Raw genomic sequence first — 16,742 nt, forward strand, 5'->3', positions numbered from 1 at the left:
TTATAAGCGTGTAATCACGACAAAACAAAACTGTATTTTTCTAAGACATTCTCTTTTTCCTAGGGGGGGGGGGAGGCATTAAATAAGTATCTTTATTCCCAAGTTCTATCTACGGTTCGTTTCATTTAAAAATGAGTATACATTGTACTATATTGAATTTTCTGTTGTCTTTCAGTCTATCTTGAAAATGAAATACTGAATATATAAAGCTACTAGGAAAGAGAGCCATTATCGAGTAATAAGCTTTTAATATATATATATATATATATATATATTATTTCACTTGAAGTTCAAAGATAATTTTTATATTATTTCACAAGTTATGCATAGTATATGCTTGTAGGCATTACAACTTATTAACTAATGAAGATGAAAGAAAAGTAAGTTATTTTTAGAAAAAATTGTACAGATATTTGAATGGTTCACGTGGTTCCTTCGGGTACAATATTACTGACAGTTGTCTTTCAACAATACAGGTAGCTATGTGCTTATTAAATGTCTATTTAATATCGCATACACACAGAGCTTACATAACCATACAAGATTCTGTGGACACTTGATGAATGAGGACAAGAGAAAATTTTCACCCTCAGAAGGTTTTTTTTATCACTGACATGCTGAAAAGCGAGTGTTCAAAGTTTCTGTTGATTTGTTATAGTTCGTCACTAGTTTCCGACATATCTTCTCGTCTTGTTCGAGTGATTGATGTGAATATTTGTACCTCAGTCGTTTTCTTTCCTATATAAACATACGAAAACGCGGGTGTTATTTATATGTACACTGACAGGAAGTTAGGTGTTCGTAACGGTTACTAAAGGAATAAAATAAAGAACATCATAATCTGTTGCTATTCCAGCATATTTGTTAATATGTGACATAACATTCGATTAATTCATATCAGGCATACGCTAACGCTGCAACTCAATAGTTGTAGAATATTTAAAAGTACAGATTTGGTTCTATTGCAACAGCAACTCAGTAGCCTGCCTATAACACAAAATTATAAAAAAAGGCCTCTGTTCACTCTGAAATATTGAAGAAATTTCTCACCAAACAGACTAAACGTCAATGATTATATTTAAAACATGAATTATTTGGAGACTTATTGAGAATGTGTTGAGATAAAGGATTTCATACATAGAATATAAGGAGTATCATTTTGACCAGTACCACAGGAAGCTACTTCGAAGCTTTACATATCCCTTCTTTTTGTTAAACAACATTCAAATAAAAGTAAAAACGGATCAAAAATACATATGAGTAAAACACCCCAATCCACTTTCAAGCAAACGGTCTAATCCTTTTCTAGACCTAACTAACTAAGTCACACAAGTGAATATAGTCACAGATGGCACTTGTATGTCTCTTATCGATGCATTGAATAACAAAATCGAATTGACATTAAGCTATAATTATTACATTCATGTACTACATAATAGAAATCATTACACAAATATATATGTAAGAATATGAACACTGACAATACCACTGAATTTGTTGATATAAAATTAATTTTTTGAACCAGTCACTTTATTATTAAAATGTATTAACTTTATATCACGTATATGTAAATGGTCAGAACGTAACATAAACATACATTACATTCCTTTTAAAATAATGCACGCAAGTCTTCAGATGTCGTAATCCGAACAATGTAAGTAAAGATTAACATTCGATGAAAGTTTTTAATGAGTACTGAATGTACCAGTACTGTACAGCTTTTTCACCCCATATATAGGATTTAAAACCATGCATCTAGAGTAATTATTTGAATAAAAAAACACGAAACTCCGTTACACGCGCATCATATAATACTTGTGCTGCATAGTAAGCCGTTACATGCCATTATATAGTTTTTCATTATATACAGAGCATTGAATATATAAAAAATTACTCCAACACTTTTCATATATGTTAGTTCTGTTTGTAATTAGTAAAGACAAATTAGAACACAAGAACTGCGGATACAAAATGTGAGAGATCGCTTCTGAAGAGTGAACAAAGCTTATATATAGTGTTTTATGATCCAAAAATATGTCATTCTTAGTTTCGCTGATAACCTTCAGGTAATGATAGTAATAGCAATAATTGGTCATACACAGGAAATATATTACAGAATTCAAGTAGATTTGACTAAGTTGAAGAAAGATAGTGGACACAATTTAATAACAATGAATAAATATACACTATTTATTTGCGACATAAGACACGTATATTTCTTCACTGGTGAGACGAGTGCTCAAAAACTTAGAACATCACTACTTTCTAGATGTTGAGAGCTCTATGTCGGAGGAAGATATGACCAAGGCTGTTGAAAATTTGGTGTAGGATGAGAAAAATAATCATTGTATACATATTACAATATGGTCAGTTCTTCAAGAATGAACTTGTCAACCAAGTCACTTGGTCGTACCATAATTAAAAATAAGAAGGCACATCCTCCCTGCTTCCTAAATATATATATGGCTGATGATCTAGAAAATACAATAGTAACAGCTTAACGAATTCACCAACGACACAACCCATGGGAGAGTCCAGTACACCAAGAGGGAATGAACCTTGACAATATGTGACTAGCGCGAGAATGAGGTGAGAATATAACTGCATGTTGAACGTAATACCTACACCGAACCCGTTCAAGTGTGACCATTTTTGTGTCGACCAAAACTGTTCACCTTTCAAAGCTTAAACAGGAAGAAATACATAAAATATTTCAAATAACAAAAAGGATACTTATGTATCGAATACACAAGAAAATATAATGATCAAATTCAAATTACCACCGAATATACAAGTTGTCCCAGAAGTCTGGACCCATAGGGAAAATAGATACGATATTCTTAGTTAAATAAACTCATTTCTAAAGTCAGTTGTACATATATCAGGAAAGAAAATACCCTGATGGCACAGTATACCAAGACTTGATATGTGTATGGCTGTTAATGGCATGTAATTTGAATAATAAATAAATTAAGAATAAATTGTGTATTTTTTCTCTATGGGTCCAAACTTCTGGGACACCCTGTATATTCTTCATAACAGTCACAACACAATTTATTTATAAATAATGCTTAAATTTTATTTATAAGCTAGAATTGAGCCAACCTTTTCACGCAAAACATTTTTTCTTTATACATTTCTTACTTATAAAGAGAATTTAACGAACTTTCGGTTTTGAATTTTACGTACAATGTAACAAAATTACTTTGAAAAAAATATGCAAGGATAAAATTGCACCTGGAAAATGTAGGTATGTTTACACAGGATAAAAAAAAAACATTTATGTTTACAGCAATAATGGACAAGTTGATCTAAATATTGTTACGTATCTGCTTGTTTGTTAATTTCCGGTGTAAATTCTTTCCGAGGAACTTCAGCGATACAAGTCTCTTCTTGGTTAAACCAGTTTATTCTTTCTCGGTACAAACTTTTAGTACACAGTAATTCCACAGTCAGTACGTTTCTCGTCAATGTAAACTTAACTACTTTACAATACACGCTATAAATCACAGCGATTTACAATCTCGATAACTTTTCTTTCTACGAGTACAACACACTTTATATTACCGTCACTAATGTTCGCTTCTTTAATTACCTGTCAATCGCTGGCTTCTGTGCCAGGCTTATCTACTAACATTCGGGCCTCCTCGATCATTCGAGAAATTTCATGGCAGCGTCACGTGACTTCCGCTGTCGTAACAATATCATAAGTAAAGGCCTAAGATTAAATGCGAATATCTCTGAGAATTTCTTGTACTTGAGATGCTGTGTGCTAAATGTGTGAAAATGTTCTGTGCTTCAAGAACTACATAAACAACTATCAACTAAAAGCTTCAGGTGCTTTAAATACTACACATACAACTATCAACTAAAAGCTTCAGGTGCTTTAAATACTACGAATGCAACTAGCCACTGAAAGCTTCAGGTGCTTTAAATACTACACATGCAACTAGCCACTGAAAGCTTCAGGTGCTTAAGATACAACACATACTATCCACTGAAAGCTTCAGGTGCTTCAGATACTACACATACAACATCCACTAAAAGCTTCAGGTGCTTTAAATGCTACACATACAACTATCCACTGAACGCTTCACGTGCTTTAAATACTACACATACAACTATCCACTGAAAGCTTCAGGTGCTTTAAATACTACATACAACTAACCACTGAAAGCTTCAATTACTTTAAATACTACACATACAACATCCACTGCAAGCTTCAATTACTTTAAATACTACACATACAACTATCCACTGAAAGCTTCAATTACTTTAAATACTACACATACAACATCCACTGAAAGCTTCAGGTGTTTTAAATACTACACATACAGCTATCGACTGAAAGCTTCAATTACTTTAAATGCTACACATACAACATCCACTGAAAGCTTCAATTACTTTAAATGCTACACATACAACATCCACTGAAAGCTTCAGGTTCTTTAAATACTACACATACAAGTATCCACTGAAAGCTTCGGGTACTTTAAATACTACACATATAACTATTAACTGAAAGTTTCAGGTGCTTGCAACTATCCACTGAGAGCTTCGGGTATCTTAAGCTTCAGGTGCTTTGAATACTACACGTGATGACTACTCTATTAAAGTTTCATGTTTTAAACAGTGCATATGGCAACTTTCCTTTAGACGTTTCAAGCACTTTAAATGTTATATGTGGCAATTATTCTTTGAGGTTCCCATACATCAGTTATACTTCTGTCATATACTGTTTTATGTTTCCTGTGCCTCAATATCAACATATAAAATGTATCCTCAGAAAGTTCTATGTACCTTAAGAACTATACATGACAACCATTTTCTTATTTTATTATCCTTTTAAATATTAAGTACGGCAACTTACTTCTGAAATTTTTCTGTGCTCGAAGTCTTGGAGTTGCTTCTGAAAACCTAAATTAGGATTTGCTACGTTTCGAGCCCCTCGCACAACTTTCATTGCATCCCTATGATCCAGTGACGTCACACACATAATATAGGCTGCAGCCACTGTTACACTCCTGGACATACCTACTAGACTAGAGAAATATTAAAATTTTACAACAATAGCTTATACTGTTTATTGTTACAAAGTGCCCATAAAATCGTGAATATATAAATATGTCATGATATAAAAGACTGTTTAGTATAGGTAGTATTAATTAATTAGTTCGTGAATTAATATTTCATGATTGTTTAGTTTTTTCTATAATAAGAGAGTTAAGACAACAAGAAGAGAATTATGTATAGTATTTAATATACAACTATTATATATATATATAGTGTAAAGAATGTTTGTACATACGTTTAACTTGTTTTGAATATATTATTTTAAAACAAGCGGAGTGCGTGCTGTTCATTTATTGTTGAATTTATCGCCAACAAGTCACAGGCACCTACTGTAGAAGAATCCTTAGCCCAACATCCATATTATTCAACCTACTTATTACATACTACTACTATATATAAAATATTAGAAACAATAAGCCTCTTAATTTTGACAATATAACTTCTGAACAAAGCACAATAGTGTGCACTGAATGTTATTATGCAGCATTATAATTTTCGAATTGCAGACATAATCTCCGTTTACTTGTTCATAAAATCAGTATTAATTTATTAAGTATGTGTGCGTGTCTTGCAGTCATATACAGAGTATATTTGAAACACCTGTCTGACGACATTTTCATCATTACACTGTAAAAAAAATTGTGTTGTAAATTAACACAAAAATTGTCTAATTTTACAGCACAAACTGTATCCGTCAAACTCAGACTTATGCGTACAACACGACTGTTTTTGCGATCTAAAAACACAATTTGTATTTTCTAACATAAATGACGTGTGTTTTCAGTTTAAAATTGTGTCTGTATAAATTCACCCATTTAGTGTGTATGTGGATTGTATAAAATTCAATCCAAAGACCGTGTGTGTGTGTGTCAGTTAATACTTCTATTTTATTATGACGCTGTTATTTTTAGCCTGTTTGTTTTTAGAATTTTGCGAGAACTACTCTGTGATAGCCATCCCTAATTTGGTAGCGAAAGAATAGACGCAAAATAGCTAGTCAACACCAACCACCGCCAATTCTTTGGATACTCTTTACTAACGAAAGGTGGGATTGACCGGCACATTATAACGCTTCCACAGCTAAAAATGGCGAGGATGTTCGATAACAGGATTCGAACCCGCAAACAGCAGATTATAAGTCGAGCATCCTAACCACCAATTTATGCCAGGTTCTGTTTTTATCTTGAACTTGTGTTATAGCCATTCACGTACCACATATGTTCCACAGAAGACAAGTTTTGTCGTTTATAACACAAGTTTGTTGCAGTTTACTGTGTTGAATATAGTTAGATAGAAAGATGAAAGAAAGGACAGATCAGAAACAAAGATATGTGGGGTGTGCAGTTACGTTGGGCCTATATATATGCATGAAAAAAGAATATTGTAACAAGCTCTCTATTGTCGTGTTTCAGAGATTAAATACTTATGTACATATATATATAGTTTGTTTGTTTTCTGAACAAAGCCTCATTGGACAATTTGTTGTGTCCACCACGGGGAATCGAATCCCGGATTCTAGCGTTGTAAGTCCGTAAATGTACAGTTGTACCACGAGGGGGCACAACAACAAATAAAGCTAAGTAGGAAAATAATGTGTCATTGAGAGATCTGTAATACAATATGATAAAACAGAGGTCGATGATTTGTACAGAAGTTTCGAGCAGACGTAATTTAAAAGTCGTTTAATTATAAGAAAGGAAACGTGAGAGTAAAATGAAAAATTTTAGCATGGATTGAGAGGCTCAGATTTTCTTTCTTATAAGATTTATATTTTTGAAGTCAAGAACAAGTAAGGTCGTTTTCGATATTCACGCAGAGCTACACGTGAGCTAGTCGTTCCTAATTTTGAGCTGATAGACCAGATGGAAGGCAGCTAATCAACAACATCCACTGCAAACTCTTGGGCTACTCTACTGAAATAGTACGATATGAGCGTTGCTCTTATAACGCACCCACGAACATAAAGTGTGGAGAGCAGTTTGCAACAAATATACGAGAACCATAGGTTCTAGAATTCACAGGCCAGCACGCTAACCAAGGTCACACCCAACCTAAGAAAAAGCAAGAGAGTGTTCTATATGTAATTAAGTAAATGTTAATCTTAAGTTTATTCTTCTCTAAGAAATAAAAGCCCTGTTATTTAACATGTAAAGCCTTACTACGTTAAATTTCCGAAACGCAAGAAATCTCGGAACCTTAAAATGTAATATGGTGGCATCAGTTAATCAGGAATAAAAGCTCTTTTCAACAAAATTAAATTACAGAAAGAAAAAACACGAAAGTATCAAGGCACTCGCCTAAATCATTAAAAAGTTTCACGTATATATATGTTTATTGTTCCAAAAATATACAAATGAGATTAAACAAGGAAATGGACAATTGCCCCCTGTCTAACCTAAAGTGCGCCCGTTAGGAGACTGCATAAAACGACATAATTTGGTCTTTTTCAGATTTCGAAGTTTCAATTTTAGAGAAACTGTCTTTGGTTCGAACGTCTTTGATGAAAAGAGAATGAAAAAAATGCAGTAATTGATACCCATAATCCAGACTAATTTATAAGATGGGAGATTATTACATGTTACTCTGGCCAATACAACTATTAAAAAAATATATTTAAACCACAATTATCGTTGAGACTTTCGATGTGTTAGCAGTAAATTTACAGACTTACAACGATAAAAACTGGTGTTCGATTCCCTATGGTGGTCATATTGTAGCTGTGCACGACGAAAGCAACAACTTATCGTTGATTTGTTGACATTTTATATTGTTGACTTATCTAAACGATATTCAAGTGTCACACACATCTTCTAATTATGACATTATCTCCCACAAAATGAACAGTGTAAGGCTTCAGTGGGATTTTTTATGTTTTTATAATCAACTTTCATTTTAAATATAATGTAGTTTAATTAGATTTAAACCATTAACCTGCTTACTACTGGTTGTGCGTTAAGATTAAACAGACAACTCAGTCATGTTCGAAAAAAAGAAAATTTATATAGTGTCTACGTTCGAAGTTCGCGGGTTCGAATTCCCCGTCCCACCAAACATGCTCGCCCTTTCCACCGTGGGGGAGTTATAATGTGACGGTCAATCCCACTATTCGTTGGTAAAGGAGTAGCCCAAAAGTTGGCGATGACTAGCAATCTTTCCTATTGTCTTACACTGCTAAATTAGGGACGGCTAGCGCAGATAGCCCTCGTGTAGCTTTGCACGAAATCCAAAAACAAACAAATAATGTTCGAAGTACACGAGCATTATACGTCTTTGCGTCATTTATACAGTATATACTTACCAATGGACCAACACGTTGCCTCCACTGATTCGAGCGTTGTGGATAAAATCGTTGCTACGAGGAAAAAACTGAGAGAGATTCTGATGCGGAGAATCGGATGCTTGAATAATAAGATATTTTTTGTCCTGTATAAAAACAGAAGATGTACACTATTTGCATGCGAACTAATATAAAAAAAAACTTTTATATTTTGAAACGTTAATATGTTTTCACCGTTCTGGTTCATTCAGTTATTCTCACAATATGTATTGGAAACAATAAGCGAATGAATGGTTAATTTGAACGTAATGCATAAAAAAACAATAATACTGAGCAAAATAAAGTTACTGATAACAAGAACAACTAATTTTATATCGTTAGTTATAACGCTAATAGAAATATACTTATTGTTAATCTCTATTTGATTGGTTTTATTAACTTAATGCCCCTGTTGGTCTCCGGTGGCTCAGCGATAAGTCTGTGGACTTATAACATTGAAAATCAGGTTTTGATATCCGCGGTGGTCAGAAAACAAATAGTTTATTGACAAACGAATAATTTACTCGATTTTAGTTACTATGGAAAAAAATTTGTTTTACCAAAACCACGTACTTAGTTTTTTTTTTTAAATCAGCCTTTTTCAAACTCACTGAATAAAACTTAAGACATTTTTATTAATGGGCTAACGCTATATATCAGAATAGAACTAATATTGACTGGTAGTGTGTTGTCTGTCAGTCATTCAGTAGATATTAAAATGACTTTGCATAAGGGACGCTTAACGTTGCAATTTGTACTGTCGTGACTTTAATAAAATGTGCGCATGCCATGAATCACGAGAAGAATTATGCACTCTGTAGGTTACAACACAGCATCATATATGAACTTCAAAAACAAGAAAAAATATTTGTTACCCTTTACTTTGGTTTTACTTACTCTCGAAACCGAACACTTTCGGGGACCCTGAGCATATACATGTAGTATCACTAAACGATATCCGTGAACAATTTAATTTTGATTACAGTAATAACCCGAACTATTAAGTTTTAAGAGAATCAACAGAACACAGTGTATTATTTGTTTATATTCATGCACATCTTAACATGCGACACATACCTCAAGAGTCAATGCCACCGTACGTAACGGCAGGCATGTATTCAAGCCATACAGTTGCTATATATTTATTTACAGTTATGGATATGAAAATACAAGTCGAACATAAATTAACAACATAAGTCAAACAAAGTGATAAAACAAACAAACATATATAGATATCTAAATAAAATTAAAGGCAGATAGATAAACACGTGATAGATAAACAGAAATATACGTAATGAAAATTTCCACGTAAAACAAAAAAAACTAAAACCGGGCTGTTCAACCTGAACGGCATCTTATGCTAATGTTAGCTACACGGCCAGGTCAGAGTCTCCTAGGGTTAAGTATAGCCGTCCCAAATTTTGAATTACTGATCAGAGGGAAGACAGCCAGCCAGTAGCACCCGCCGCTACAATGGCTTCGTCGAGCTCTTATGAACCAAATATCGAGATTGACTGACAACTTTTATAACACACCCACAGCTGAAGGTAGAGAAAGTGTTCAGTGACATCATGGTACACAATTTGAAATGTTAACCATTAGGCCTTCCCGATTCAGTGATATTTAGCCAAATTGTTGGGTTAGTTACATAATCATAACCACTCAGCTAGATACATACGTGTGTATGTATAGTGCCCTCGTTCTGGGATAACATTTATCATTTCTGTCTGTGGAAAACTTGAGTTTATTATTAATTTTGTTTTATAAATTATATATTTGGCCTAACATACCACTGTTCTTTGACAAAATGGACAGAAAGTACAAAAAGTGCCAAAATATATCAGCCGTAAAAGAAGCACAGCGATCACTAGATACAAACCAACTGGACTGAGCTACATGGAACAAAATTAACAGGACTAAATGAGGGTAATTTGAGACCCTCAATGTACAGTCTTAATTCACTGTCCATGATCAACAGCCTGAAGAAACTGTTAAAAGTATAAAAAGACCAGTAAAGTACAACAGGTAATTAAAGTTTGAGACATCTATATAGATATAATAGTACTGTCTGATTTCTGTCCATGTAACTACCTCACCTCCGATGGATGGATCTTCACCAAATTTGGTAAGGAGGTTCACTGGGTCCATAAAGAGATACATTCAAATTTTCAGTTTTGCATTTTTGCGATCTTTATGGGTGTTTTTGCGTTTTTTTACCACTACATCGCCCCCTGTTGATGGATCTTCACCAAATCTGGCATCAAGGTTTGTCGAGTCCATGCAGAGCTACATGCAGACTTGCGATTTACACTTTGTGTTTTGCAATTGTTATGGTTGTTTTTGCGTTTTTTACAATTACATATAAGGGAAGCAACTTTTCATGTCCTATGTAAACATTTCATTAATCATGGATTAATATAACTTCCGTCCAGGCGATGGGTACTCCAGTTAGTAGTATAATATGCTCTCTTACTTGGTCCTGTTTGTTTTATTCCATTTACTTGAGATGAAATGACTTTGAAACTCTTCGAAAGACGCTGTTTCATCATTATCATATAATTTTGGCTGACGACTTCTGCATTTTTGTATCTCTTGATTTTTTGGCAGGAGGATTAAGAATAACTTATGTATTATAACTTATATTTTCTTCACGTTTTAGCGGAAAAAGAAATATTTTAAAATAAAATTACGCTTTTTTTTTTCGTTCATATTTTCGCTCATCTTTCAGCTGAAACAGGAGTGTTAAATGTGATCTGCAACCGTTCTATGAGTGTATACACACACACACTCACACATATATATATATATATATCCATAAAAAAGAATTCATAACTCAAAGTTATATTTGGAACTGCAGAACGTTTGACAAACTAAATAAACTGTTTAGCTATACTACACTGTTTAACTGCGATGTAAATCACAGGTTCCAAAAATCACAACATTCAGTTTCCTTTAGCAAGAACAGATATAAACAAAAACAAAATTGCTGATATTCTCTATCTTAAAACTCATAAGACGCTATTTATTAAAATATTTTGTTGCTTATATTTATGTAAACAACCCCATGATGTAAAACTGAGTGACGTTTTACTTTAATTGCTGACAAAAGCACATGCAGATCGAGGAGATTTTTTTAATTCTTCCATTGGCATTTCATAAATGAACACATTGAGTAAGTTCTTAAGTTTACAAGCATATGCCTAGATATGTCATGTTTAAGACATAAAAACTTTAAAATATAGACCAGCTTCCTCCATGTAGCAGATATCTAACTGGTTGTCTTTCTACCAAAATAAACCTTTACAGTGGGTTAGTTTGATCCTTGTATTAAAGTCATAGATGAGGAATGATAAAATTCAAAGCAAAGAAAAAAGTTCTTTATGTAAGTTTAATTTTCAACATAAAGTGCTCCTATCAAATTCTCCTCACTTAAACGAGAAGCCACAACGCCACAAACTCGTATAAAAAAGCAACTGCAATGAATTTTCGCGTAAAATGAGAAAATGTTACTAATTGTTCGATACAAGCGTGGTGCTCGAAAACTTTTAAAAATCATTTTATTTTACCCAGTATTAAAGCCCAAAATGGGTATTTCATTTATTTGGTAAAAATGTTACCCAGCTCTATTTTTGTGTGTGGTATATAGATGAATAGACAAAAGGGGGTACGGGTAGATGAAAAAATAAAATAAAGTTATATAGCAGGCAAACTTTTCAATAAAAGGAGAGAAATGGAAAGAACGAAAGGGCTAACAACCTAGCTAATTGTATAGATAGTCAAGATTAGACATTAACAACTGGGTGAAAATTATAAAGACAGAACAGAAAATCATCAGGTATGTAGAGAGAAAGAAACAGTAAAATAGCGAGATGGACAAAGTTAGATAAAATATTGTTACGACAGCAGAAGTCGCGTGACTCTGGGAGCATGCGCGCTGGAGTTTCTGGAAGGATCATGAATTATCGGGGAGGCCCGAGTTTGTTAGAGGCGCCCTCTTTTTTAGTATATAAGCTTGGTGAGAAAAACTAGCGCAATTGCATAGATAGACAGATTGCAGAGATAGATAGAGGGAAGAGATAGATAATTGAGTCAAGCGAACAGTAGCACCGTAAGTAAATTGTGTGAATCACTGTGATTTATAGCGTGTGTTATAAAGGTTGTTAAGTTTAAAGTGACTGTGGAAATTCTGTGTATTACAAAGTTGTATCGAGAAAGAATAAACTAGTTTTAATTAAAAAAGGACTTGTATCTCTGAAGATCCTCAGGAAGAATTTATACCGGAAATTAACAAACAAGCAGATACATAACAATATATAGTTAATAAACTGACAGAAAGATATGTGGATTAACAGACAGCGTGATAGTTACAGAAAATAAACAAACATAAAAAACTTACTTTAAGAACTTCTCTTGCATTATCGTGTATGGAAATGATGTGAGTTATCTTATTCTTATACAGTTGGTCTTGGTCCTCGGAGTCTCTTAGATTCCCTACATACAAGCCTGGTATGACCTATTAAAAGACAGTTATGTAAGCTTATAAGAGCAAACTACCACAAATGTTTAATAACAAGCGTACGATATGTCATTTTTAAAGAGCCGACGTAAAAACCACAACAGAGATATGTTAAAATATTGCGAAGCATTCAACAAATTAATATTTTTTTTTTCCATTTATCGAAAAAAAAATTGACTCTGAAGATGGTAAACCAAGAGTCGGGAAATTCTATGGTTTGCATGAGCTATAAGCATTTATCAAAAAAGAAACTTTAATAAGATGATCATATTTAACTAAATATCAGGCAGCAGTAAACTATTTTATTGTTTCTTTGTTTAAGTGCAAAGATGTAGAATGAGCTACCTCGGCTGCGCCCAACCCGGGGATCGAACTTCGAAAAGTAATGTTACAAACTCCTCAAGCTTACTGCTGTGTCACTGGGAAACAACAGTAAACAGAATTTTACAGTTTTTTCCTTCAATTCCTATTGGGTAAATAGATTGAATTAACTTGAAATACGATATGCTTTTATTGAAGAAAACTAATTGCATTTCGTTAAACGAAAGGAAAGATGTGATAAATTTAAGATAAAAGTAAAAGATTTTGAGGAATATCCGTGTAATTTTAAAGGGGAATTTTTTCGAAGGCAATAAAAGTCTTTAATCAGAAATTGTGACAGTCTGCTTTCAATATAATTACCAGCAGGAGTAAAATATGCCCACATTGCTTTTCCTAAATTATTATTTTTTTTTACTTTCTTACTGAAACCCGTACAACAAAACAATATGTTCTAGAATTTTCGCGCAAAGTTGCACAAAGGGCTATATGCTCATAGCCGTCCCCAATTTTCGCCTGATAGAGTAGGAGCAAGGCAGCTAGTCACTAGCATGTACTGCCAACTCTTCGGCTACACTCGTCTAACTAATAATGGGACTTGACCGTCATTATCATTGCGCACCGACGGTCCCGAAGTGCGAAACGTGTTTCCCCAGCAACGGGACGCAAACCACGAACCCTAGGACTCACAGTACGAGCACACAAACCACTAGGCCACGTTCGAATCACAAATAAACTGGGTGATTTATAAATTCCTACTTCTACTGGTCTAAATATACACGTTGTTTAGTACAATTACACGAGAAAAAATTTAGTCTTTATTGTAATGTTCTTTTTAAGGCGTTGAATCAAATATTAAAACATGGGATTATTGTCTTGTAACGAAAAATACAATACACACGAAACTTACCAAAATTAAAGTATTATGAGTAGACACAAAGTTTTGAAAGAGTCCATTTTATAAAACAGTTATACGTAAAAAAGTTTTACGGGATTACCGATTCCAGTTTGATATATAATTTGTCAATTACTGTTTAATTTCGCCAGTATATCAGATGGACATATACACTTGTGCTGATTCCACCCCTCTCTCTCATTTATCTTCATTGAAACAACTGTGATTGAACAGAAGCACTGTATTTTGACTCCTCTAGAAAGTAGTGAACAAATACAAATCTCATTCACGTGCTTTGAAAAAAGTATTATATTTATTTCAGATATTTAATAAATCGCTTTACTCTACAACACAGCTTGATATTTCTTTGAACGGCTACTAGACATTTATGAAAATATTTTATTATTCTATTGAAAATATGCAAACTTCTAATAGCGATAGAAATACCAAACCAAGGTGTCCGAAAGTTGAGATTGTTCAAAGATCTGTTTTTTTTAATACACAGAACACTGCAAGATGTTTTATTAGTTTTAGGAATTAACGTTTTTAACTATGTAAAGAAGTTTATTCCTCTACTCCAATGTTTTCCTCTTATATGATTCCTCATATGTTTCTTCCAAAAACTAAGATATAGATAAATATAAATCTTAAGATAAAACATCATGGTAAATTAAGGTGTTCAAAAGAAAGTTGGTATTGGTATCTTCATTCTTAGCGGCACCTTATGCAACATATGGGCCAGGTAGAGTTTGTTTGTTTGTTTGTAATTAAGCCAAAGCTACACAAGAGGCTATCTGTGTTCTGATCACCACCGGTATCGAAACCCGGTTTCTAGCGTTGTAAGTCCGCAGACATACCGCTGTGCCATTGGGAGGCGCCAGGCAGAAACCCTGAGTTTCATACATAACCGCCACTAATTTAATACTGCTTATCACAGGGAGGTCAACCAGACAACAGTACCTATTTCTACATGGCTTCTTAATCGAATAGTGGGACTGACTGTCACGCTTATTGCGTCGACGCAGCTGAAGGTGCAGAGCGCGTTCAGAAGCATGGCTCAAACCTTGGATCTTACGATCCGAATACCAACACACTAGCCACGCCCAGCCCATTTTTGATATTCTTTGCTCTCTCCTCTTCTCTCTCTCTCTCTATTTTTGGTGGGGGTAAAGAACTTTGTTGTGCTCTTTGCTCAAAAATCGATTATTGTGCTATCAACAAAAATAATATGCAATAAATTTTGCTAAACTTATCTTACAATATTATATCACTTTTGGAACTTATGTATCCTGTTTTATCTACACTATAACATAATATACAAATAAACAATCAGTTTGAAAAGGGAATCAACAAATGAAAATGTATATAATGGAAAACAAACTCGGTCACTTCCAGCAAGTTGTGGGAAGGCAGTCACCATTGGTTCAATCCTTCCCGTTTTGTGTAATAGAGAACATTTTCCTCCAAGACATAGTGTTTGGATTTGTTTACATTCTCTGTAACTATAGTGGAATCAACTGACAACTGTCCAGCTTTCAAGTATTAGGTCGTAAAGAAATTAATGTCGCTTTTTTAGATGAAAAAACTCGAACAACTTATATATCAAAACAAAACATTTATTGAATGAAATTGTCTCCATTCTTATCGATGATGCTTTTCCATCTTACAATCAGGTAATGCCCTGATTAAAGAAATCACTTGGCTTTGAAGCAAAAAACATGTCGATGTCCTCTTTAGCATCTTTCACACTTGTGTATGTTTTCTCATTAAAATGGTGTTGCAACAAACGAAAAATATGGTAATCTGATGGTGTCATATCTGAAGAATATCGTGGGTGGGGAGAACTTCCCAACCCAACTCCATAATCTTGTGTTGCGTCAAACGTGACACATGTGGACGTGCATTGTCGTGGAGAAGAACACCTTTCCGATTGACGAGTGAAGAGCGCTTCTGATGAAGGGCTTGATTTATGTATTCTAGTTTCTGACTATAGATATCTGCATTGACAGTTCGCTGTGGATTGAGGAGTTCGAAATGAATTACTCCTTTGATGTCCCACTAAATGCAAAGCATCACTTTCTAAGGATGGAGTCCTGCTTTTGGGGTCGGAAGTGGTTTTTGTCTAGGACAGAGCCATTGTTTTTGGCGTTTAGTATTAGCACAGAGAATCCATTTCTCATCACCAGTGAAAATTCTGTCCAAAAATGGTTCACGCGCATTACGCTCCAGAAGAGACGAAGCAACGTTCACATGTTGGAAACGATGATCATCGGAGAGTTCGTGAGGTACCCAAACACCTTCTTTATGGAGTTTTCCCATATTTCTTAGATGTTTACGTATTGTTTTATGAGAAATATGCAATTTCAGGTCCATTTCACGAGTGTGTTGCCTTGGGTTAGACTCAACAAGCGTCTCAGAGCATCAATATCAGTTCCAACATGTCGGCCCCATCACAGTTTTTAAGGCTAAAGTCACCTGAATGAAATTTGCCGAACTATCGTTGACACTTATGAACGCTCAAAACATTTCCTTAAATTTCTCTGATATTCTTTGTGGCTACAGAGGCGTTGTTTCTCTTCTTGTATTCAAACAGCTTTACATGCCGAATGTGTGTCTCGTCGTGT

At 34.2% G+C, this 16,742-nt stretch overlaps 1 protein-coding gene across 1 annotated transcript in view; it reads right to left on the bottom strand.

Annotated features, from left to right (window-relative positions):
* Positions 1-418: 418 nt before the first annotated feature.
* The window catches only part of LOC106478885 (dual specificity protein phosphatase 22-like), a 21,295-nt gene continuing 4,971 nt past the window's right edge, over positions 419-16,742 (bottom strand). The window contains exons 2-5 of the mRNA XM_013939465.2: positions 12,786-12,902; positions 8,372-8,496; positions 4,871-5,042; positions 419-738 (exon numbers count right to left, since the gene is read on the bottom strand). Of these exons, the coding sequence (XP_013794919.1) occupies positions 607-738; positions 4,871-5,042; positions 8,372-8,496; positions 12,786-12,902 (546 nt within the window). The 3' untranslated portion in view covers positions 419-606. The remainder of the gene's footprint in view (positions 739-4,870; positions 5,043-8,371; positions 8,497-12,785; positions 12,903-16,742) is intronic.

This window comes from Limulus polyphemus, unplaced genomic scaffold (genome assembly GCF_000517525.1).
Source record: "Limulus polyphemus unplaced genomic scaffold, Limulus_polyphemus-2.1.2 Scaffold259, whole genome shotgun sequence".
NCBI classification, from domain to species: Eukaryota; Metazoa; Arthropoda; class Merostomata; order Xiphosura; family Limulidae; genus Limulus; species Limulus polyphemus.